At 41.8% G+C, this 23,718-nt stretch overlaps 1 protein-coding gene across 1 annotated transcript; it reads left to right on the top strand.

The window, feature by feature from the left end:
• Positions 1-6,555: 6,555 nt before the first annotated feature.
• Positions 6,556-14,568, top strand: knl1 (kinetochore scaffold 1; the record flags this gene model as incomplete). The annotated part of the gene is made up of 17 exons (XM_080023614.1): positions 6,556-6,969; positions 7,067-7,196; positions 7,323-7,390; positions 7,497-7,595; positions 7,689-7,804; positions 7,937-8,027; positions 9,143-9,259; positions 9,374-9,461; positions 9,548-9,613; positions 9,706-9,745; positions 9,845-9,949; positions 10,364-10,464; positions 10,597-10,659; positions 10,770-10,879; positions 12,183-12,304; positions 12,526-12,651; positions 14,214-14,568. The coding sequence occupies 17 exons, from the start codon at positions 6,556-6,558 to the stop codon at positions 14,308-14,310; spliced, it is 1,953 nt and encodes a 650-aa protein (XP_079879740.1). The 3' UTR covers positions 14,311-14,568.
• Between the last annotated feature and the right edge of the window lie 9,150 nt (positions 14,569-23,718).

The raw sequence follows: 23,718 nt of genomic DNA, 5'->3' as shown, positions 1-23,718 counted from the left end.
TTTCGTCAAGGTTGAAGTTGTCAAACCCATTGAAAAGAGGAATTCAAGAAGAGTCAGCTTTGCCCCTGCCAATGATGTTGTTCTATTTCAAAAGTGAGACCTTTTTTGAATCTGGTCAACTCTTAATTTCTCTCAGCTCTTTCCCGCCTTAAACTGCTGCTACATTGATCTCTTATTTTACTTTTTTAGGGATGAGAAAAATGGCTCACCTGGCCGAGGTCCTCTGCAAGATTTAAGTGGTCAGTATTTTATTTTTCATGCAAGGGGACTTCCTTGTGATTTTCTTTAAAATGTCATCATGCAGAGTTTGCAGAAAAATAAAGATGCAAGTGTTCCCCTTCCTAAAACAGGCATGTGTTATACAGCATGCATTTTTTTTTTATTGCACAACATGGTTAATGTTTTGCTGTCTGTTATAATACACATTTTAATTTTAGTCCAGCAACTGCAAAATAATATAAAGGTCTACTCAGCGTCCAAAGGGAATGTAATCACCTTTTTTTTTCACTTTCACTATCAGTGCCACATTTGATTGATGGAAGTTGTTGAGCCTCCAACACTTTGTGGGCAATTTGTGTTGAGTTGTGGTTAAACAGACGTTGCATCTCACAATCTGAGTGACTGACAACCTGTTAAGGTATCTTGATTAGGTTTTATATTTCTGAAGAAATGTGAGGTGATTTTCACAACATTTTGACAAATACAATTCTCAATTATTGCATTTATCTTGCTAGTTTTTTAGTATGTTGACATTTGGGGGCTTGCGCTGGATTGCTTTTTTTTGTCTCTGGTCTTCCAACACATTTTTCTTTTTTCTCCAATCTACTTTCCATTTCCATAGCTGCGAACAATCTTGACAAGAGGTAAGTTGGTGTCTACTGCCACAGAGTGGGAGCAGAGTTCTGCTCAGTAAACTACATTGGTAACTTGGATGGTACATTAACTGTCAAACCAAACCAGCTCTGTCTAGCAACAAAAATGTTTTTGTTTTTTTTGTTTTGTTTTGTTTTGTTTTGTTTTGTTTAAAGGGTGTCAATAGATGGCATTGGAGATGGAATTCAAAGGATCCAACCCATCACTGGTAGCTAACCAAATCATCTTCTTTTATTTTATTATTTTTTATTTTTTTTTACCTGCAGCACCAAATATCGATTTTGATCATTGAAAATATATGATCTGTTTTTAAACTGGCAACTGAAAATTTCAGGCATGGAAACCTTGTTGAGCGCTCCTCTCCACTCGTCGCAACAAAGAAAGGTAAAACGGGTGATATTTGTCAGCTTCCTTGCTGTTTTAGGCTTGAGGCTTGAGGCTTTTCAAGAAGTAGTTGGATTGAGAAGTACCCTGATTTATAATCACACTGTGCCCAGGTTTCTCTCAGTAGTATGTTCCACAATTATTTTATTTTTTCCATTACGTTACGTAGTATCTATAATGTTTCAGTTGCCAATCACTGCTGAAGAAAACTGTATATTCTGTGTATCAATTCCCAAATGAGATATCATCACCATTATTGCTCAAAGCCGTTTTAAGCATGGGTGTGTTACTTTAAACTTTCTTTTTTTTTTTTTTTTCCCTCCTTTATCTCACCAGGACGCTTTCTTTCTAAACCGCAACACCGAAGATCATTATGGAGAGAAAACTATGATGTTTACTGCAGATGATGCCGCTATGGATGTCACCCACAGTCACACTATAATCATTGCCAGTGATGTGGACTCTCATGACGTTCTGCCGGATTGTGATATTTTATCTACTCATGGGAATATGAATTTTACTTGGTCTGCAAACTTGGAAAAATCTCAGCAATGCAATGTGCCTAAAACCATATCATCATCCATGTGCAATTTGGATCCAGAATTTGAAAACTTCCTTACTAGTATCTCTAAACCAAGTGGATCCAGGGGGAATCCTGTGCTTCAGAGTGCTCCAATATCTCTCCAAGATACTGTAGGTACAAAGGACTTCCTGGCTCATCTTAAAATGCAAAGTGCCGGTTTCAATAAGGAGAATCAAGCACCTGCTTTTATGTCAGCCAAGGTGGAAAAGCAACCACACAAGACCAAGGAGATTGGAGAATCATCTCACACAAGTGTGATCCTTTCAGAAGACGCTGAAAGCATGGATATGACTGAGGCCCGTTTTGGCCATATTGTCAAGAAGGTGGATACTGATGAGCCTCTTAATTGTCTCTTTCCAACACCAGAATTGTACCAGCTCTCTGACAACTTGAAGCCCACAGAGATTAAGTTGGGACTGGAAAGTGCGAAAGCATCCGAATGTTTGTTTCCTAACCCTAATGGAACAAAATCAGTTGAAGTTGCTCATTCTAAAAGAAATGAGTTTGGCCTTCCTTCCTTCCTTAACAAAGTGAGCGGATCAAACTTAAATTCGACTTGGGGGCTTGCCAAAGCTGAAAATTTCCCATTATCTCACTCGAAGATTACACATCGTGTATCCAGTCTGGATGAAGATACACGGCACAAAGGTTCTTCATCTGAATCTGACAACATCAACATAAGAGGATGTCAGACAGTTCCCAATGAAGTCAAAAGCCTCAGTGTTGTAACTGATTTGACACAGCAACAACAGGAGAGAAGTCGGTTTTCTAATACTTCCAGGGAAACCAGAAACGCTTTTGATACTGATCTTGATGACATGGAATTGACGGGATGTCAAACTCGAGTCACTGAAGAAAAACAACCTGGCCTTATGTCTTCAATGAGCATTAATGCTAGACAGTCGGCAGGTGACAAGGTGGATAGGACCCTAATCCAGGGAAGAAATGCCTGGAATGGGAATAAAGAAATTAATGACCTGGAAATAACTCAAAGCCAGACAGTTACCATTGATTCGGGAAGTCTGGGCCAAGACTATCATTTTCAAAACAGCAAGCGACAGATTCTGGCTTTCACGACAGAGAACACAAAACAGAGTAATGCATTGGAAGATGACATGGAATTGACAAGCTGCCAAACTGGGGTCTTGGAAGCAAAAGATTTCACTGAACCTGTTGCATGGGTCGACTTATTGGGGTCAAATAAAAAGCTTCCCTTAAACAATGACAAGCATATGGACCAAATGCCAAGCCGAGGAGAAGCTATAGAGTCTCGTATGGAATTAACGGAAAGCCAGAAGGTTTATATTGATGTGCAAAGCCTCCCAAGAACCAAACCTTTGCAGAGACAAAGTAGTTTGTCTTTTGTGGCTGCTTGCCCCAAAGCAGCTTCAGAGGATGGATGTGGCATTCATATTACAAAAGCCTCTACTGTTTCCATTGACTATAACACAAAATCAGTGGCGTCAAATATACCGAGCAACTCCTTGGGCAGAACACCACATCAGAGCGATTCGCAGTATGGAAATTATGAATCTGATGATATGGAAATGACAAAAAGCCAGACAGTTGTCATTGACACCAAAAGCCTGCACCCAGTCAATTCTTTGCAGATTAAGAAACGTAAGAGTCTGGCCTTCACGCCATCTTTTACTAGAGTGTTCAACACCCCAGAAGATGATTGTGCCATGGAAACGACTAAAGCTCTCACTGGATCCATTGATCATATCTCCCAGCCAGTCAGACTGCCAAATAGGTCTTTCAACAGCTCCTCCAAAACAGACATTAAAATGGGGGCTGATGCAGATGACATGGAATTCACAACCTGCCAAAATAGAGTCATTGCAGCAAAAACTCTAGGTGTTGTAAAACCAGGATTGAATGTTTTAGTCGGAGGCCAAGAAAGCCCATTTGATTCGAACAAAAAGCTGCTTCTTGAAGGTGAAAAGGACATGGATGGAATGTCGAGCCAGAGAGAAGGTTCCCAGAATAATCATTGTGAGTCTGATGATATGGAATTGACAAAAAGCCAGACAGTTGTCATTGACACCAAAAGCCTGCACCCAGTCAATTCTTTTCAGATGAAGAAACACAAGAGTTTGGCCTCCACGCCATCTTTTACTAGAGTGTTCAACACCCCACAAGATGACTGTGCCATGGAAATGACTAAAGCTCTCACTGGATCCATTGATATCGCCCAGCCAGTCAGACTGCCAGACAAGTCTTTCAACAGCTCCTTCTCCAAAACAGACATTAAAATGGGGGATGATGCCGATGACATGGAATTCACAATCTGCCAAAATAGAGTGATTACAGAAAAAGCTCTAGGTGTTGTAAAACCAGGATTGAATGTTTTACTCGGAGGCCAAGAAAACCCATTTGATTTGAACAAAAAGCTTCTTTCTGAAGGTGAAAAGGACATGGATGGAATGTCGAGCCAGAGAGAAGGTTCCCAGAATAATCGTTGTGAGTTTGATGATATGGAATTGACAAAAAGCCAGACAGTTGTCATTGACACCAAAAGCCTGCACCCAGTCAATTCTTTGCAGATGAAGAAACGCAAGAGTCTGGCCTTCACGCCATCTTTTACCAGAGTGTTCAACACCCTACAAGATGATTGTGCCATGGAAATGACTAAAGCTCTCACTGGATCCAATGATCATATCTCCCGGCCAGTCAGACTGCCAGACAAGTCTTTCAACGGCTCCTCCAAAACAGACATTAAAATGGGTGCTGATGACATGGAATTCACAACCTGTCAAAATAGAGTGATTACAGAAAAAGCTCTAGGTGTTGTAAAACCAGGATTGAATGTTTCAGTGGGAGGCCAAGAAAACCCATTTGATTCGAACAAAAAGCTTCTTTCTGAAGGTGAAAAGGACATGGATGGAATGTCGAGCCAGAGAGAAGGTTCCCAGAATAATAATTGTGAGTCTGATCATATGGAATTGACAAAAAGCCAGACAGTTGTCATTGACACCAAAAGCCTGTGCCCAGTCAATTCTTTTCAGATGAAACACAAGAGTTTGGCCTCCACGTCATCTTTTACTAGAGTGTTCAACACCCCACAAGATGATTGTGCCATGGAAATGACTAAAGCTCTCACTGGATCCATTGATATCGCCCAGCCAGTCAGACTGCCAGACAAGTCTTTCAACAGCTCCTTCCCCAAAACAGACATTAAAATGGGGGATGATGCCGATGACATGGAATTCACAACCTGCCAAAATAGAGTGATTGCAGCAAAAGCTCTAGGTGTTGTAAAACCAGGATTGAATGTTTTAGTCGGAGGCCAAGAAAACCCATTTGATTCGAACAAAAGGCTTCTTTCAGAGGATGAAAAGGACATGGATAGAATGTTGAGCCAGAGAGAAGGTTCCCTGAATAATCATTTTGAGTCTGATGATATGGATATTACAAAATGCCAGACAGTTTTGATAGAAGCAAAAAGCCTTCAAGCCATCAATCCTGTGCAGAACATGAGACGAAAGAGTTTGGCATTCATGACTGCTTGCCCCAAAGCAGGTAATGCTTCAGAGGGTGGGTGTGGCATGGAGATGACTAAAGCCTCAAAATCAAGCAGCTCCATTATGCCATCCAAGCCTCTGGACAGCCTTTCCTCCAAAACCACTGAATCTAAAGCTGATACAGACATGGAGATCACAAGGTGTCAAACAAAGGTCATAGAAGCAAAACATTCTGTTTTTATGCAGCCCCCGTTGAATATTGGCAGTGGAGGATCAGATGTAATACCAAATTCAATCACAAACCTTTGCTCAACAGTTAGTGATGCATTGGATAATACCAAAGGTCTTATGTCTGATTTTGGAGCAAATGCCCATCAGAATGGGACCTCTTTCCAGGGGAGCATGGCTGCAGCCGTGGTATCCACAAATGATACGGTGGATATGACAGGAAGCAATGTGATTACAATGGGACCAAAATACACCATCATGGCAAATGATGCTTTAATAATAACTGGAAACCTGGATACCAAACCCTCACAGGAAATTGGACAACTTGATGATCAGTCAAAGGCCTTAATTAGACACACATATATTACAGGACAGGAATGTGAATTAGACATGGAAATGACAAGAGACAAAACTATTCCTATTGAATCAAACCAGCAGGCGCCCTCTTTCTGTAGAAGTTTGTTGTCACAAGTTGATGAAATGGCAATCATCGATGACCACGCAATGACTTGTGATCAATTGAAAGCTACAGAAAATGCTATGAATTCCTCATCACTTTCTGATAAGTGCCCAAGTGCTACTGAAAGTCACACAGTATGTCCTGGCTCACCGGAAGTGAAAAACAATGATTCTGAACTGGAGCAAGAAAACGGCCACCAATCCAGGGGATTAGACATCTCACCCAGCAGTACTAATACTGCAGTCAGCAGTGTTGATGATGCATCTTCTCAAACTACTCAGACCAGAAGAAGGAGTTTAGCCAATCTACAATCTAAGTTAAGGCGCATTAGCCAACTGATGATTGAACCGCCCAAGGAGCTGCCTGTTGACAGTGTCACTCTACCTTTAACTCAACTTCAGTCAGCCTCAGAAAAGAACATTTGCCAAACTCAACCCCTGCCTGCTAAGCAACAGGATCCTGAGGCAGACCACACAGAACAGGAACATTTCACCCAAGAGGAACAGACATTTATAACAGCTCCTCTAAACTTAAAGAGTAAACACCTAATGTCCAGACTCTCAATGGGGCGCTTCATGCCCAAACTTCCACAGAGAGCCAAACCTGTCAAATCAAACAAGCTAGACAGCAGTCCTGTGAAGTCTGCGGGAGAACTTGAAGAAAAAACAAACCCCATCACTGTCGCCCTTCAAATGAGCAGCTACATGATGGATAACATTAACGATGAAGTTTTTCCAAACATGAGCCATGATGAGGATTTGTCAGATACCCTTGACACCAAGGCTCACCAGGGCACCAGTGAGGAAAGTCCACTCCAGGGGCCTAACATGGAAGATGCGTTGGAGGAAGTCAAATCTGAAGAGTCCCTTCCCGGGGCCCAGGTTAGCCAGGCTAAAAAGAGACCTTTACCAGCAGACCACAGAGACACAATGGAGGATGGAAAGAGGAGGCCCGCTTTGAACGATAACCTTGAACCGGTAAGTAATAGAATAAAGCAGGTTATTCCATTTTTTATATATATATTTTTTTCAGACTAGCTGTATTTACTCATGCTTGCTTTTGTAATTTTCTCAGCACGAACAACAACAACTTGAGGTGGACTGTGATGGTTTGAGCACAGCTCAAACGGCTATTGTTTCTGCCACAGAAGCGTCCAACAGTAGCAACACCACTAATCTCAGATGTGAGGCAACATTTGATTCAAGTAAGTTGTAATATTATCAAAGTTTGCATTCCTTATTTGTCAATTCTTGGCTTTCTTTCTTCTGTGATGACATTCCTGTGGATACAAGCTAGGTTTCTGAGTCCTGTCCAATGATCTTTCTTTCAGCTCTTAAACAAAGCATGTTTGGATCCCAGCTTGAAGAATTTAAGGACTATACCAATGATTTTCATAAGGTTTATATTTTAAATCTCTTTTCAACTTAACCTTAAGATTATGTTTTTTAAGGTATGTTTTTTTATGCCAGTTATTTCATAGCTGCTTAATTTTTGTCAATTGCAGAAACTTCATGATGACAGCATAACAGTGTTGGAATTCTTCAAGCTTTTCAACTGTGATTTTGTCATCCATAACCCTCGACAGAGTGTCCTTCCTGGCAAGGTAGGTTAGCCTTTCCGCAAACTGATATTATGGATTAATGAGCACATACATGGTTTAGTAATAGGACTTTACCCTCTCGCATCTGATTTTTAGCTGGCATCAGATCTGAAGCACACACCGGAGGATTTGCTTAGAAACAGGCACATAAACCATCCTAAACAGAGGGTGTATGAGTTAGACCACCAGAACCTTGCAGAGAAGGTGAAGAGGTAGGTTAATTTTAGTGGTTTAAAATAGCATCAATTTGTTTTTAAGTTATGAAGCTTACTGGAAATAATAAACGTACGATTACAACTGGCTTTTTTATTTATATTTTTTAATTTTTCAAATTGTTTCCTCAGGTTGAAGGCTCGAATGAAGGATGGAGAAATACCCCTACAGAGTGTCAATAGACCCCTTTGGAAAGAGATGACAGCCTTATCAGAGAAAGAAGTACTTGATGCTTTTTTACTACATATGGCAAATAACCTCTTCTATCCGAACCCTGCAGGACTGCCTGTTATTAGCGAGACTGAAATGACTCCCATGTATGGATAGACTGTGGAACCTCGCATTACGAGTTTAATTCGTTCCATGACCGAGCTCGTTTTACGATATGCTCGTTTTACAAATGAATTTTCCCCATTGAAATGAATTGAAATATAATTAATCCGTTCCCAGTCCCAAAAATCACCCAAAAATAATTTTTATGGGTTTTAAAACAGAAAAGGTGTAGTTACACTACATGCGTTCCTTTTTCATGTTTATCAAGCAAAAAATGCACAAAACTAAAAGAAAAACACTGGGAGAACACAATAGGGAAGCTTCCACAACGAGATATCCGCGTAAACTGAGCGCGCGGTGGCCACGCTCGTAATGTGGATTTCCACTCGTAAAACAAGACAAAAATTTGCACGACCCTCGGCTCATAGAACAAATTACTCGTTAACTGGTACTCGTAATGTGAGGTTCCACTGTACATGAAAATATTTTTAAATCAATCCAATCCGATTCATTTATGTTGTAGTCTAAATTAAAGAACACCAGAAATCATATTTCCATCTGGATCCTGCACCCTGGCGCAGCTGACAGGAGTTGTTTGGTTGGTTGGAATGGTGTGTAATGTATTGGTAAACTTGGATAAGTGAGGTTTTGACAAACGGTTCTAATGTAAAAATGTTTTTTTTTTTTTGTTTTTTTTTCCCTCTCAACGACAACTGAATGTTCGGCGGAAAATTGAATATCCTGTCTAGTGAACAAATTAGAAGTTTTTCTCAACAGTTACTTTTTTTGTGACTTCAATCACCTAGTTTTGCGTGGGGTCTTAAAATAGTATTTTTTAAAGATCTAATCATCTCCATAATTCAAACAAAATATTTTCATATATATGTTGGGGTGGCACACAAATTCCCATTGGAAAATATATTCAATCTGTTTATTGCATTATTAATCCGAAAGTGGGTCAAGCAGAGTTTTGTGCTATTCACAGACCTCAGATTGTGTAGTTGTACTGCAATGATGTAGCAAAGGAATCTGCAACTCATCATCCCTGCACTCATCTTCCGCAGATTCATTCTTTGGGTGCAAAGTGGAAAGAGAGGAGTAACTTCTTCCGAAAAAGAAGCAAAGCTCAATCCCATGAAATGAAAGAAGCCCTGTACTCAAATATTTTCCAGGCTAATCTGGTAAGAGGAAACCACTTTCATTGCCTCGGATTGTTTGAAATGTATTTTGGCTTTGTAAATGGCTTTTTTTTTTTTTTTTTAACATGGCATTTATTTGTGACGTACTATTCACAGGAGGAACAGCAGAAGTTAAGAGGAAGGATCGAGGAGGCCGACGGGATGTTGAGATGTCTGGACGACTGCATTCAGGAATTGGAAGCTGGTATGTCACACTGTAGCAGCAAAGACACACTGTCCCTGTTCTATAGTCTTGTATAAACATCTTTATTTCATTTTTTTGTCATCTAGAACTCGCTACCGTTGAAGGGATGGGTTTAGGTGACAGCAAGCTAACTTTGAACTCAAGTCACCTCGGTATGTACTAGAAATGGGGAAATTGTTGTTTGCAACAAACTTCTTAATTTTCTTCTTATTGAGTTTGTTTTTTGTTTTCGTGGATGGCACAGGATTGGAGAAAGTCACCGCTGAGCTGGCTGATAACGAGGGGTAAATTGATAATCATTGATCTGAACTTCAAATGCGATGCCTAAAAAAAGGAAATTTAAACAAACACTGCATATGTTTATTATTTGTTCTCTGCCTCAGACAAAGGTGCGAGCTGGAAACGCAGAAGCAGCTCAGTGTGGAGAAGCTGAACAGGATCAGGACTGAGACGCAGCATCTGAACAGCCGCGTCACCACGCTTCACTGGTCAGCCCCGACAGAATCTCATTTCGCTTACATTTAGCGCAGTATAACCGTACGCTTTTTCAGATCTTAATCTTTCCGATTTTAGGAACATCATTTCGACGATCAAGCGCCTATATTCAATGGCATCGTGAAATGTACTAGAAAAACCAACACTGTTTCTCTGATCATCTTCAGCAAAATTGTATCCGCAGCTGCCAGGGAGCCTCTATCCCAAGTAAAATAGAGACCAAAATGTTGGTCAATTAAGTGTTTTCTTGGTCGTGGGTAATGTCCTTAATGATACATTTGAAGTTCTGCGGCCTGACTTCTTCTGACATCTAGTTTAGTTTTAGCCAAAGTAAAAAAAATAAATAAAATAAGTCCTGCCTGTTTTGTCCTTTGACTGTGCTCCCCTCTTCCTGCTTTCCGGTTCAGGGTGAATGAATGGAGGCTGGGGGAGAAGAGGACAAACTGCACAGTCTACACCTTCCTCTTTGAGTCCTTCCATTTAGAGGTGGTGTTTGATGGGCCTGAGGGTAAGAACCTTTATGTTTTTGGAGACCCCAGTTCACTGATTAACCAGTATTTTATTTTATTTTATGTATTTATTGTTTTTTTGTTTTTTGTTTTTATGAAACTTTTGGACTATCTTCTTTGTTTCATTTAAGGTGAAGAAGCTGAAGAAACTGGCAGGAATATAATTGACATACACTTCAAGCATGAAATAGATGGTGAGAACTAAAAGAAAAACATTAAACCTTTTGTTGCGTGACCTTTTGGTTTGGTGAATGAATGAATGAGCATGTTATTGTTTTTAACGTGTTGTTCTTTTTTTAAACAGAGCAAAAGTCCCAGTGCCACGCCCGCCTGGTTCACAGGCTGCTATCAGAGCACACGGAGGCAGAAATTGCTTGGGTGGAGAAGTATCCGACCAGCAGATATGTTCCAAAGGTGGGTGAGCTGGGGTGCAAGTCAGAACCCTTCATAACTTCTCTTTGCCTTTTTTCTAATATTTGGTCAAATAAAAAGGCACCTTTTTTATTTTATTTGATCCATCTATCCATCGATCCTTCAGTAGTATTCCATCTATTTAATCTGGTTTTAATATATTTTCTAATAAAAACTTGAAACCTGAAAGATTGTAATATAATTTCTGTATTAGACAGATATCTTCCATGACATATTTTTGTTTTGGGATGGCATAAGATAGTTTACTGATAAGGTGGTTGTATTTTTCATCATGTCAATAGATCAATATTAAATTGTATTGCGAACACTTTTATTATCGAAATACAATCGTTCAATAGGCTTGGGCAGATTAACCATGAAATTGTCTATCGGCGATCGATTCCATTCGATCGTGATTGATATCAATGACAGATAAATCTTTTTATCCGTCAGGAAGAATCTGAGCGTTGAAACGGTGTAAGGGCAGTTTACCGTGTTCTGAAACTGGAGCAGAGAGGATGAAAGGGAGAGATGGGTGGAGACTCTCCTCCTCTCCACTCAGAGCTGTCGAATAACCACTGGTGATCAGATCTCACTTCCCCCTCTACAGTCCTGTGCAGAGACTTTGAGGGGCAAGTGCTCAAAAAAAAAAAGAAAAGAAAAGAAAAGGCACACCCCGAGCTCTGGTTCTAGGCATTTTGCCGCTCTGGACACGGATGAAAAATGGATGCTTTGTGTCAATACTGTACGTGTAAATAATGAAACATGCACTTGTGGAATGGGGACATTCCACAAGTTGCATTTGCAACATTAAATTACGTTCTATGCGCGTGCTCAACTCCAAAACTCAAGAGAATGTGTTTTTAATTGATTGATTTATTTATTTATTTTTATGTATTATCTTTTGTTCAAAATACAGAAAACGGTAGAAACTGTTATTTAGTAGCTACTTTGTTTTGCTGCAAATAAGCAGGTTTACAAAGACTCATCTATGGATCACTTGTAGTGGATCAACAAGCTTAGGCCTGAAACTGTTTTCAGTCATTCATTTTGTCTAATATTTAGACTGTGGGGCTGTTTTCTTCTCTCCCAAATGGATAGTGAATTACTGTAAAAACAATGAAACCGCACACTTCAATTATGAATTGGTTATTCATTAGTCAATTTCAAAGTCATTTTCCATACAGCACAAAAGTAGCGAATTTGTAGTTCAAAAGAAAAAGGAAAAACAACTGTTCCACATCCGGAGGTAAATATTGTGGTTAATTGCAGAACTTAGGAGGTTTAACACATTTCTCCCCCCCAGCTGCTGCACGACGTGGGCCTGGTGGTGAGCCGCTGCCGCCTGCTGGGCGAGGAGGTTCACATGCTAAAACTATGGGGTGCTCAGCGGCTGGACCTGCTGCACGTCAGCTGTGTGGACACACAGTAAGCACCTCTGTACAGCTCTGTTGACCAATAATTGGTTAAATAAATACCTTTAACCATTATCAGACAAAATTAAAATGTACTTATTAGAATGGACGAATGTCTGTCTCATCGTTCACAATACTATCGGTATAATTTTTAATATGATAAATATATTGTGATAATGGCAGTAATCCAACTTGTTAACCCCCCCCCCCTCTTATCTTGTGTCTCCCTCTCAGGATACGTGTTGTGTTCAGCAGCCTCAAGGCAATGACCAAGTTTGAGTGTAGTGTCGGTGTCACGGCCGCCTACCCCTTCAAGCACCTTGGACTCCAGGATTTCAAAAACTACGTTGGGAACACCAGGTAAGTGACCTACCTATGCAGTGACGAGATTCAATATAGGATTGAATTATTGGGGTTAATAGCCTTGTTATTACGTATCAAAATGAAGAGAAGATGCTTCTGAGTTGATCTATTCGTTTTCATCAGATTAATGCAAAACGCCTTCTGCTTATAATATGACATCAATCTGGTTTACATGTATGTTGTATTATCATAGCATGACTTCACCAAATACTGTAGTTCTATAATTAGAAATGTCTCTTACATACCTACATTATGGTATGATACACAAAATAATACCTAGAATAATAATGACAGTGAGTAGTTAGGCTTTGCTTAACGCCTCAGATAGTGTACATTAAAAGTTTGTTTCAGTGTTAAAACATAACATTCAAAACTTTGAGGAACAAACTTTTAAATGACCAGTGCTGCAATACAGATGTCAAAGGAAGACATCATGCTTCATTGGTTCTTAAAGTTCCTATAAAGTGAATTCAGTGATTTGTTTCTAACAACATTATACATGTTAGGAAGTCGCAGGGTAAAACATGTGAAAAGACTGAACGATGTAGTGCTGCATTGTGGAGTTCACCTTAAACTGTTTCTCACCATTTTTGTGGCCCGGATTTTTTGGTCGGGGCTTAATGTTTACAAGGTCATACTTTAGCAGCAGAACATTTAAACATGGAAGTTACTCAAATGTAAATATTTGTATATTATTACACGGTTAACACAACTGGGCTTGGTTTCAGCGTCTCAGATCAAAGGGAACTGGCAAAAAAATGTTTTCACGATTTTGAAACCTACTTTTATATACTTGCGGATATTTATTTTTTAATTTTTATATCATCCAAATTTGGCTGGGTGGTTAATAACACATTGTTCTGTAGTGTGACAAACTCGAAAGACTTGTTTTTTATTTACTTACTTATTTTCACTTTACAGGTACTTTACAGTTTTCTCGTTGCATCCACATGGCGAACCGCTTGCTTATGTGCTTTTCATTACAACGGTTTGTCTTTGGCCATTCTGACGCCATCTAGGTTCTGGGAGTTTTATCCTTCTCATTGCTATTATTTACAGCGCTAAATGTTCTTGACATCTGTCGCAGCACCTTTTTCAGATTGCTGCAAAGGTCAAATAAATTGTTTGCATCAAAACGCTGTGTCTGGCTGGATATTCCAGGCTATAAAAAATATTAGGCTTGCTGTTTCACAGTGGAGCCACTAGGGGGAGTGGCTTACTTACTTGGCTTCATTTTTTGAAGACAGTCTCGGGTCAGTTTGTATCTTTCGAGCGCAACCTGAGATAGTAATAGGAAACGTTTCTTTATCGCGTTGTTGTCAATTGTAATTGAAGGGCCATTTAAATTACTTTTAGGCCTGACGTTGTACCGCCTTTTAATTGTTGTACCACTGAAATATAATTGAATAAGACTTAGGAACTTGAACGATCTGTGGCCCATGACTAATAACAGTGCTTTGAAGGAGCGACCTACAATAAAAAATTTCGGAGCCCTCACAAAGAAAGATTCCCACTCGGTACGACCCTCATTTGAAGGTTTTCCCTCTTTGTGTCTGCAGTGTTGGCCAGGTCAAGGAAGTTGTGTCATCAGTCTCTCCGGGCAGGAAGTACCTGACGCGAATCATCAAGGAGCTTCACACTGCTCTGCTTTCCTGAGAAGCACTTTCATCTGAAAAACCATCTTGTCTCGATGAACTGTGGTGTCCTGGAGCTGAACATATGTAAATACAGCTTTTTGTTGATGTGTTCCCTGTATATTAGGCTTTCTTTGTTCTCTGATGTTGCTCGGGTTCTTCTTTGTAACTGTCTAGTATCACTAAAATATCTCGTGCGTCTTTTATCGCAGCCACCGCTCTAGTCTTAATCGAAGCGCATGACTTCGACATCATGAAATCAATTGAGTGTATAAATATTGTGTATACAGAAAATAAAATGATTTTTGCTATTCTTGTTTTTCATTATTAGTGATTAGTATCGATGTTTACGACTGATTGGAAGAGTAAGAGAATTACGACTGCCACGCACAAGCCTTGTAATTCACGAGACCACAGCTTTAAATTGAAGGCTCATAAAGTAGGGATGGGCATTTCATTTTAATTGGAAAAAATTTTGTTGTCGACGACGACCAAGAATTTTAGTCAACTAGTGACATGATTCCCCCCCCCCAACATGTAGACCATTAACCGCTCATAACTCCTAAAGATACAGCGTTACATGGAATGTGAACCCTACGCTTCAGTACGCACACGTGAACCTCCGGTATTACGGTAATGGTTCGGCAACACCTTACCTTACTTGCCGCAGCCCCCGGTAGCAGGCGAGCAAATGTTAATAATCCTTCCAATGTGCAATTTCTGCCATATATATATATATATTTTTATTTTTTAATGCTCTCTTCTGTTGTTCGTCTACTTTGCTTTTCAGTTTTAATACTTTGGTGCCAAAGTTGCAAATGACTGCATCATACTCGTGCAGTGGTTGTCAAGCTTGTTTTTATTCTTTTTGTAGTGTGCCCCTCTAAGAAGGTTTTTCATTCAAATGATGTTCTATATGTGCATCTGATTTGTTTTACAATTAATATAAATTATATAATTAACACTTGTTTTTGTTTTTCGGAGTATCTCCTGCAGTACCCCCATTTCAGAAACGCTGCACTAGTAGAACCGTGGTAAGACCGTTTCATCCCATACAATCATGTACATGTGCACTCCACTTTGTTCGCAGCCTGGGTAAAATAATGCCACACTTTTCTCCGCCTTGCTGCCATCATTATCTCATTTAGAATTTGAGTCGACTTATGCCCATCCTTATCATGAAGTCATACCTACACTTAACCGAGTATCGCCAGTGGTATTCATTTGAAAGTGACCTGAAGAGGGACCTTTGTGTTGTTTGGAATTGTCCTTTTGGATAATCCGTAGTTGTGTTTTATGGGTTTTTTTGTCTCTACATTTTCAATCCCTTGCGAACAGTAATGGATTCCATCTCAACTTTCCTTATCCTGCCTTTCACTTCAGCAACAATGTCCAACAGAAAATCTGAAAGTGATTTCCATTTAGCTAGAGAAGCCACGCGGGGACAGAGGAACCCATGGAAAAGAAACACACTGCATGTACACAACTGTTGTAAAAGTTACCATGACCATGGATGCAAATTGACACATTTACATGTTCTAGACACAACATTAAAACCGACAGGTGAAGTGAATGACATTGCTCATCTCGTTCCAACGGCCTACAATGGGCACGTGAGCGTCAGAACTGGACCATGGAGCAATGGAAGAAGGTGGCCTGGTCTGTTGCATCACGTTTTCTTCTCCGTCATGTGGAGGAGCCACATACAATTTATTTTGTTGTTGTTAAAGATAGGAGGGTGTTTCGAGGGTGAGTCGAGAGGGAGAACCCCGACCGACCCTTTTTTGGGGGTTGCGGCTCAAAAAGGTTGAGAACCACTGCATCAGTTGATGTTCGGTTGGACGTACATTAGTATTATTATTATTATTATTATTTTATTTTTTTATTATTATAATTTTTTACCTTTGTCAACCGTGACATTATTGCTTATATTCAAACTCTCCCTTCATCTCAAACGGAACCGATGTTTGTGCTCCCGAAATCCTGATGCCAAGAGGAAGGTACCTAAATGTCACCGATGGAGTTGTTGTGTGTTGTATTGTACGTTGTGCGTACGTGGTACGTCGCTTCTATTCCTCTTGCTCTCCACTCAGGCTTTGAAACGCTGGAAGGTGCATTATGCAGATTTGACCGCAGCTAGGCTCGTCGATTCCCCCCGCCGCCATGCATTGCGCTAACACAGTCAGCCCACAGCCCCCGGGATGAAACCGGAGTTCAACTCCTCGTCTCAGTCTGGGTGAGATGGACAAAGATTCCACCCGTAGATAAATATTCCCCTCCCCCAAAAAACAGTAGAACCCCTTTAACAACCCCGAATCTTCGGGAATAACCCTTGTAACCGTGTGTTCATTTGCCCTTGAAAACTCCGCAGTCCCTCTGACCGAACAATGGAAGAGTTAAATGTTAACTTCACTTCTCTTCACACTTTCTGTTCCGTCAGAGACCCGACGGTGCCCTGCCGGCACAGCGGGCGGCCGAGAAACGGGGTCAGAGACGTGTTTCGCCCTCCAGCCGACCAAGCTGCCCGGCGGCGGAAAGCTGCGCTCCTGCTTCTGGGCCTTCCCCCCGCGGCCGCGGCGGAAACTTTTTCGGACGCGGTCGCATTGTGCCGCATTGTCGGCAAACTGATTTATGGCCGTGCCGCAACAAAAAGAAAGAAAAAAAAAAAAAAGCCTCTCTTTGTGTCTCTGGTGAAAAGACAGGAATGCTGGAAAGCTCCGTTTAATTGGTCCCATTTATTGTCCATCGGCGTGGGGGGCTGTGGAGGGTCTCTCATGGTTAAATTAACCCCTGCATCACGACAGGCCTCGTTGCAATACTCTTCAACAGGGGTGTCAAACCACAGGCTCGGGGGCCGTATCGGGCCCACAAGTCAACTTATGCGTGTTCGTAATATAAATGTGTGATTTAAGTGACCCTGTGGCTCAGTGCAATTCGACTTCATGTTTTCTGGATATAACACAGAAGATAGGATATGTCAAAGGTGGCCCGTGGCCCGTGGCCCCTGGGTCGTTTGAGTTCGAGACCCCCCTGCTGTAGCTTGAGTAGTGAACCACTAGGGGTCAGTGTAGTCCTTGTTACATTACATAGTACAATGTTGAACATCACAACCCCCCCCCCCCCACACACACACACACCCACACTAACACACACTCTGACTCAGACCTCTGTTCTGTTTGTGTAGGAGATCCATTGCACCTGTATTTTTTTGTGTCTTATCATAAGCGTGGAAATGTTTTTTTTGGGGTGATTTTGTTGTGTGTGTGTGTGTGTGCGTGTGTGCGTGCATGCATGCGTGCGTGCGTGCGTGACTCTGAACTCTGATGAGTAAGCAAAGAAATGAGATGATCATGGGCGGCTCGGCTATGAGGTCTCAGAATTGAATGAATCGAACCAGCACAGTTACCCGTCTCCCCTTCACGTCCACGTTTTTCCAGATGTACTTCCCGTCATCTCGGCTTTTCGCTCTCTCTCTGTCTCTCTCTCGCTCACACACATACACACACACACACACACACACACACACAAACACACACAAACACACGCACGCACACACACACGTGCACAGACATGCACCGCTGGCAAAAGCCATTTTCCCTCGATGGATTTGGGTCTCATTTTGGCTGTTGTTCTCCCGTTTGGCTCGCTCCGCTTCCTCTCTCGCTGTGCTTTGGCAGTCGTTCTCAAGCCTCCATTTTGACCGGACAAATGAGTGTAAAACACAACACTTAACGTCAATTAGTGAGCAATATGTCAACAGAGAGAGTGGTCCTCCATTCCAGGCAACGCCCGTTGAAGTTTTGGCCGTTCAATCTTCGTGAGTTGATTTTTAAATCTGTGTCCCTACTTCACAGTGTCAAATAAGCACTTGACGAGGCGTGAACGTATTCCTCCGGTCTTGTCTCTACCAATCTGTCAACAGATTTGCGCTTTGTGCAGCATCAGTTAAATTCCTCAGCCCACATCCCATGATGCCCTGGAGCACCAGGACAGAAATCCCACCCACCCGGACACCCACGCACACTCCTGCTGGCACCTTTGGCTGTTCTATCAAGCAAATCCAGGATCTATCCTATCAAACCCTCAAAGGAGTGGATTGAGCAGAGAGGTGGGTCTCTGAAAAGGAATTGTACTGCCTCCAGATATTTGTTCCTCAGAACACACCTTTCTTTCCTGAATATATAAGTACATTTGATGTTATAAGATGAGAAAAGGGTTGGTAAGCAATGTCAGAATATACAGTATATGGTATAAGGTCAATCATCTAAAGTCAGGTAAGATCAGGTAAGGTAAGGAAAGTTAAGATAAGTAAAGGGGCCTTGGCCTTAACCTGTCTGAACTAACAAGGTAGGGTGAGATAAAGTGAGGTAGGTTTAAAGGGCAACAACAGTCAACCCGAATGGCTTGTAAATTGATCACGCATGGATTTTGGTAAAAATAAAATACCAAAGTTATCCTTTAGGTAAGGTTATGTAGGGAAAAGTGAGTGAGAGGAAGGTAAGTCATGGTAAATCTAAGGTAATGTCATTTTTTCTAGGGTGGAGTGAGGGAGACAAGGTAAGGTACAGTAAGCTAGAGTAAGGAGGATGGAAGTGCAGATGATAACAACGTTCATAATAAACTTTAACACAACAACAATGATTTCCGAGGCCGTTGGGCATGAATCTGAGACAAATCCATCGTATGAGAAAACCCCTTCTCGCCTCCTCCTCTTCCTCCTCCTCCTCCTCATCGCCTCTTTCTCTTCTATCTCTTTCTCTTCTTTCTTTTTGAGTGCGAGCAGCCTTCCTTCCCTCCCTCCCTCGCTCCTTCCTGCCCACCCTCGGCTGTAAACCTACTGACCCTCCCTCGCTGCGGCAGGGCTGGTGGAGCTGCACCGCACTCCTCCACTGGAGGAAAATCAATGAGGAGCGAGCTTCAGAACAAGCCGCCGGAGGAGCATCGAACCAGCGAGGCTCTGGAGTTATTGAGGATTAATTCTTTGTTGGATTTTCTTCTGCGAGTGTAAATGCATAGTACGAAATGATCATGAAAATCACACCAAGAAAAGAAAAAAAAGACGCGCCATGTGATGGGTTCACGGGTAATGGTCCATAGGTACGCTTTGGATTTGGGGGTGGGGTTGAATTTAGTTGAGTCTTCAGGATGTCACACGCACACACACACACACACACACACACACAGACAACAAGCCTCATCCAACACGAGCACACGCACCTCTCGATGGGAAACACTTTGATAAGAGCTGAAGTGCAGACATGGGCCTTGTAGCCACTCTCCACTCGGATCCCTCATCAGCAAACACGCTGGCAAACAAGCAGCTTTGGCTTCGCGTCCGCTGCTGTCAGAGACGCCCACACAGCCCTTATCAGGTGTCAGATGTGAGTGTGGCATCTTTCAACCCCGCCCCCCTTCAACAATTTCCCCTCGTTGTGGGTGTGTTCTTTGGACGTTTAGACTTAAGTGGAAACGGATATTTAGTGGAACGTTGAAGCCATTTCTATCCTTAATTATTTGATTCTCTTATTAATCATCTCAACTCATCTCGTCTCTTCTCGTCCTACAGTATCTTATCTCGTCTGGTCTTATCTCGTCTCGTCTTATCTCATCTCGTCGTCGCGTCTTATCTCGTCTTGTCGTCTCGTCTTATCTTGTCTTGTCTCATCCTATCTCGTCACGTCTTGTCTAATCTTATCTCATCTCATCTTGTTTCGTCTCGTCTAATCTCGTCTTACAGTATTTGATCTCCTCCGGTCTCACCTCATCTGGTCTCATCTGGTCTTTTTCTAATCTCGTCTCATCTCATCTTGTCTTGTCTCATCTTATCTTGTCCTGTTTCGTCTCGTCTTATCTCGTCTCATCTCGTCTTAACTCGCCTTATCTCTTCTCATCATCTTGTCTTGTCTTGTCTTGTCTCATCTTATCTCATTTCATCTCGTTAAGTCTCATCTAATCTTGTTTTACAGTATCTTATCTCGTCTGGTCTCATCTCATCTGGTCTCATCTGGTCTCATCTTATCTCCTCTCATCTCATCTTGTCTTGTCTCATCTTATCTCGTCTTATCTCGTCTTATCTCTTCTCATCGTCCCGTCTTGTCTTGGCCTGTATTGTCTCATCTTATCTCATCTCGTCTTGTCTTGTCTTACAGTATCTTATCTTGTCTGGCCTGGTATCGTCTGGTCTTATTTCGTCTCGTCTTATCTCGTCTTGTTGTCTCGTCTCGTCTTGTCTTGTCTTGTTTCATCTTATCTTGTCAAGTCTTGCCTCATCTCATCTGGTCTCATCTGGTCTCATCTTATCTTGTCTCGTCTCGTCGTCTCGTCTTGTCTTGTCTTGTCTCATCTTGTCTTGTCTCATCTCATCTCGTTGTCTCGTCTGTCTTGTCTTGTCTCATCTTACCTTGTCTCATCTCGTCTTGTCTTATCTTATCTCGTCTCATCTTGTCTCGTCTCATCTCGTCTTATCTCTTCTCATCTCGTCTTATCTCGTCTCGTCTCGTGTCATCTCGTCTCGTCTCATCTTATCTTATCTCGTCTGGTCTCATCTCGTCTCGTCTCGTCTAGTCTCATCTTACAGTATCTTATCTCGTCTGGTCTCATCTCGTCTCGTCTTATCTCATCTTATCTCATCTCATCTCGTCTTGTCTCATCTTACAGTATCCTATCCCGTCCAGTCTGGTCTGGTATGATCTTATCTCGTCTTGTCTCGTCTTATCTCGTCTCGTTGTCTTGTCTTGTCTTGTCTCATCTTATCTTGTCACGCCTTGTCTCATCTCATCTTATCTCATCTCATATCGTCTCATCTCGTCTCATCTGGTCTCATTTCGTCTTCCAGTATCTTATCTCGTCTGGTCTCATCTCATCTGGTCTCATCTCGTCTTATCTTGTCTTGTCTCATCTCATCTCGTCATCTCATCTCGTCTTGTCTCATCTTGTCTCCTCTTATCTTGTCTTATCTCTTCTCGTCGTCTTGTCTTGTCTTGTCTTGTATTGTCTCATCTTATCTCGTCTCATCTTATCTCATCTCGTCTCGTCTCGTCTTACAGTATCTTATCTCGTCTGGTTTCATCTCGTCGCGTCTTATCTCGTCTCATCTCATTTAGTCTTATCTCGTCTCATCTTGTCTTGTCTTGTCTTGTCTTGTCTCATCTCATCTCGTCTCGTCTCATCTTACAATATCTTATCTCGTCTGGTCTCATTTGGTCTCATCTCGTCTTACAGAATCTTTTCTCGTCTGGTTTCATCTCATCTGGCCTCATCTCGTCTTATCTCTTCTCGTCATCTTGTCCTGTCTTGTCTTGTCTCGTATTGTCTCATCTTATCTCATGTCATCTTCTCTCGTCTTACAGTATCTTATCTCATGTGGTCTTGTCTCGTCTTATCTTGTCTCGTCTCATCTCGTCTTGTCTCATTGTATCTTTCTTATAGGATTAGGGTTATCCTTCAGGTTACCCAACCCTTAAACAAGACTTGGTCAGTGATTGACCAAGTCTTGTTTAATTGACCGCTAAAAATATTTTGGTCAATTTAGGATGGTCTAGACCGTCTTTGAGGTCGACAACCATCTGAAGGTGCTTTCCCCCGAAAATATTCTCGTTTGGTCGAGCGTGGGAACCCGAGAACATGAAAGACAGGAGGCTGGACACCCACGATAAGTGAATCACCGGTACAGACACGGCCTCTCTCTTGACATTATTGCCAATTATTCACCACTAACTGGCCAGGAAGGCGAGCAGACAGCGGGCTGGTGTTGCCCTGGGAGAGTGTGAAGGTGAGGAGTTCCGACCTTTTACCGTTTTTTTTAGGACGGAACACAGATGAACATGGGGAGCTAACTAGTGCTATCTCACAATGAGGGTGGAAAAGGAGAGAGAGATTAAGTGGATGGCTATGGTGAGAGGTAGGTAGGCGTCTGGGAAAGCTCGGGAAAGCCGCCAAAGATTTTATGAAACAACGGCCGAGTTTGAAGGAACAGATTTGAGTAAACATGGCCGATAACATGGTGCTATGTGACTTCTTCGATTAAGAGAAAATGGGGATAACACATTCTTTACAATATAAATTCAAATAAGAGAAAATGTAAGCCAACTACTATTCAGTAGAGGTAGGAGTTCCCCGGCTAGACGATGGTTTGGGCGGAGCCACTATGCAACAGGATGTAAGATCTTCAGAAGAAATGAAGTTCCATTTTGTGCGTTTGAATTGATGCAATGGGATTATTATTATTTTTCATGTATGAAGACAGATTATCATTCTAGGTATTTGACTATTTCTGTTAATTAAAGCACTGTTCAGAGACAGAAGTCCAGCAAAATGCTGTCGCTCTTAAAGCAACGTGCACAAGCTATCACCTCCCAGTTTTCAAGTTCCATTGCTCATCTCTACATCCTCCTTGTCTTTGGGGGTGCAAAAGTCCCTCACAATGTCTTTAAAGTCAGTCATCTCAGCCAGTTTACGTTCAGAGGAAGGTGTTTGGGCCTCTCTTGACTCGTTGTGAGGTGCACTACATTTTTACTTGTATCATCACATTTGTTGATGATCTCGCACTTCCTGGAACTTGCATATTTTGAGTTAACTTGTATTTTATCACTTGATCAACTATGATAATTCTGATGATTTACATGTCTTCACCCAAATGTTTAATGAGGAGGCTTTGCCATGCCGCTGCTATCACAGGACACTATGTACCTTTTTCAGCAGGGTACTCTTTAATCACACTCGAGTTATTAAATCCACGATTACTTTTAGTTCGGTTAGAATCGGGTGCAATATCCGGCAAAGGAATGGGGCTTCTATACTGAAGTCGATTCTTAATTTTGAGTTCTTTGATCGTACTAAATAACGCATGCATTGCGTAGCAAAACATGCTGACATTACTCTCATCAAAGCCCAATAAAGGCTGAATAATGATCTTGCTTTGTTCAATGATTGAGTAAGATAATGATGCGTCTGAACATTTGCCCAGTCGCCACCCCCCCCACCTCACAAACACACACACACACACACACACACACACACACACACACACACACACACACACACACACACACACACACACACACACACACACACACACACACATATTTTGATTCCAACGCTGGCTGGAATTCTGTCCCCCCATTACTCGCTTTGATGTTTCTTCCAAGGGGGGCTATTTATACAGTGGCCACTTGTTGCATGGAAAGAGCAAGTGCTGTACTGTTCATAGAGCCAGACTGTACCACCCCCCCCCCACACACACACACACACCAGACAACACACCAGGCATATAAACACTCTTGCCCTCCTTATCGGCAGGAACCCAAAGTTCCTCTGCTGGAAATGTCTTTGTTCCCTGGCACGGCTGTCACACAATGAGCGCGACTTTCTGGAGTCGGCCGAAAGCGAAGCAGCGAGGCCGAAGCCCGCAAAAAGGTTGACCTTGGCGAGG

The sequence above is a fragment of the Zeus faber genome, assembly GCF_960531495.2.
Source record: "Zeus faber genome assembly, chromosome: 2".
Classification (NCBI taxonomy): domain Eukaryota; kingdom Metazoa; phylum Chordata; class Actinopteri; order Zeiformes; family Zeidae; genus Zeus; species Zeus faber.
This window is presented reverse-complemented; position numbering and strand designations above follow the sequence as displayed.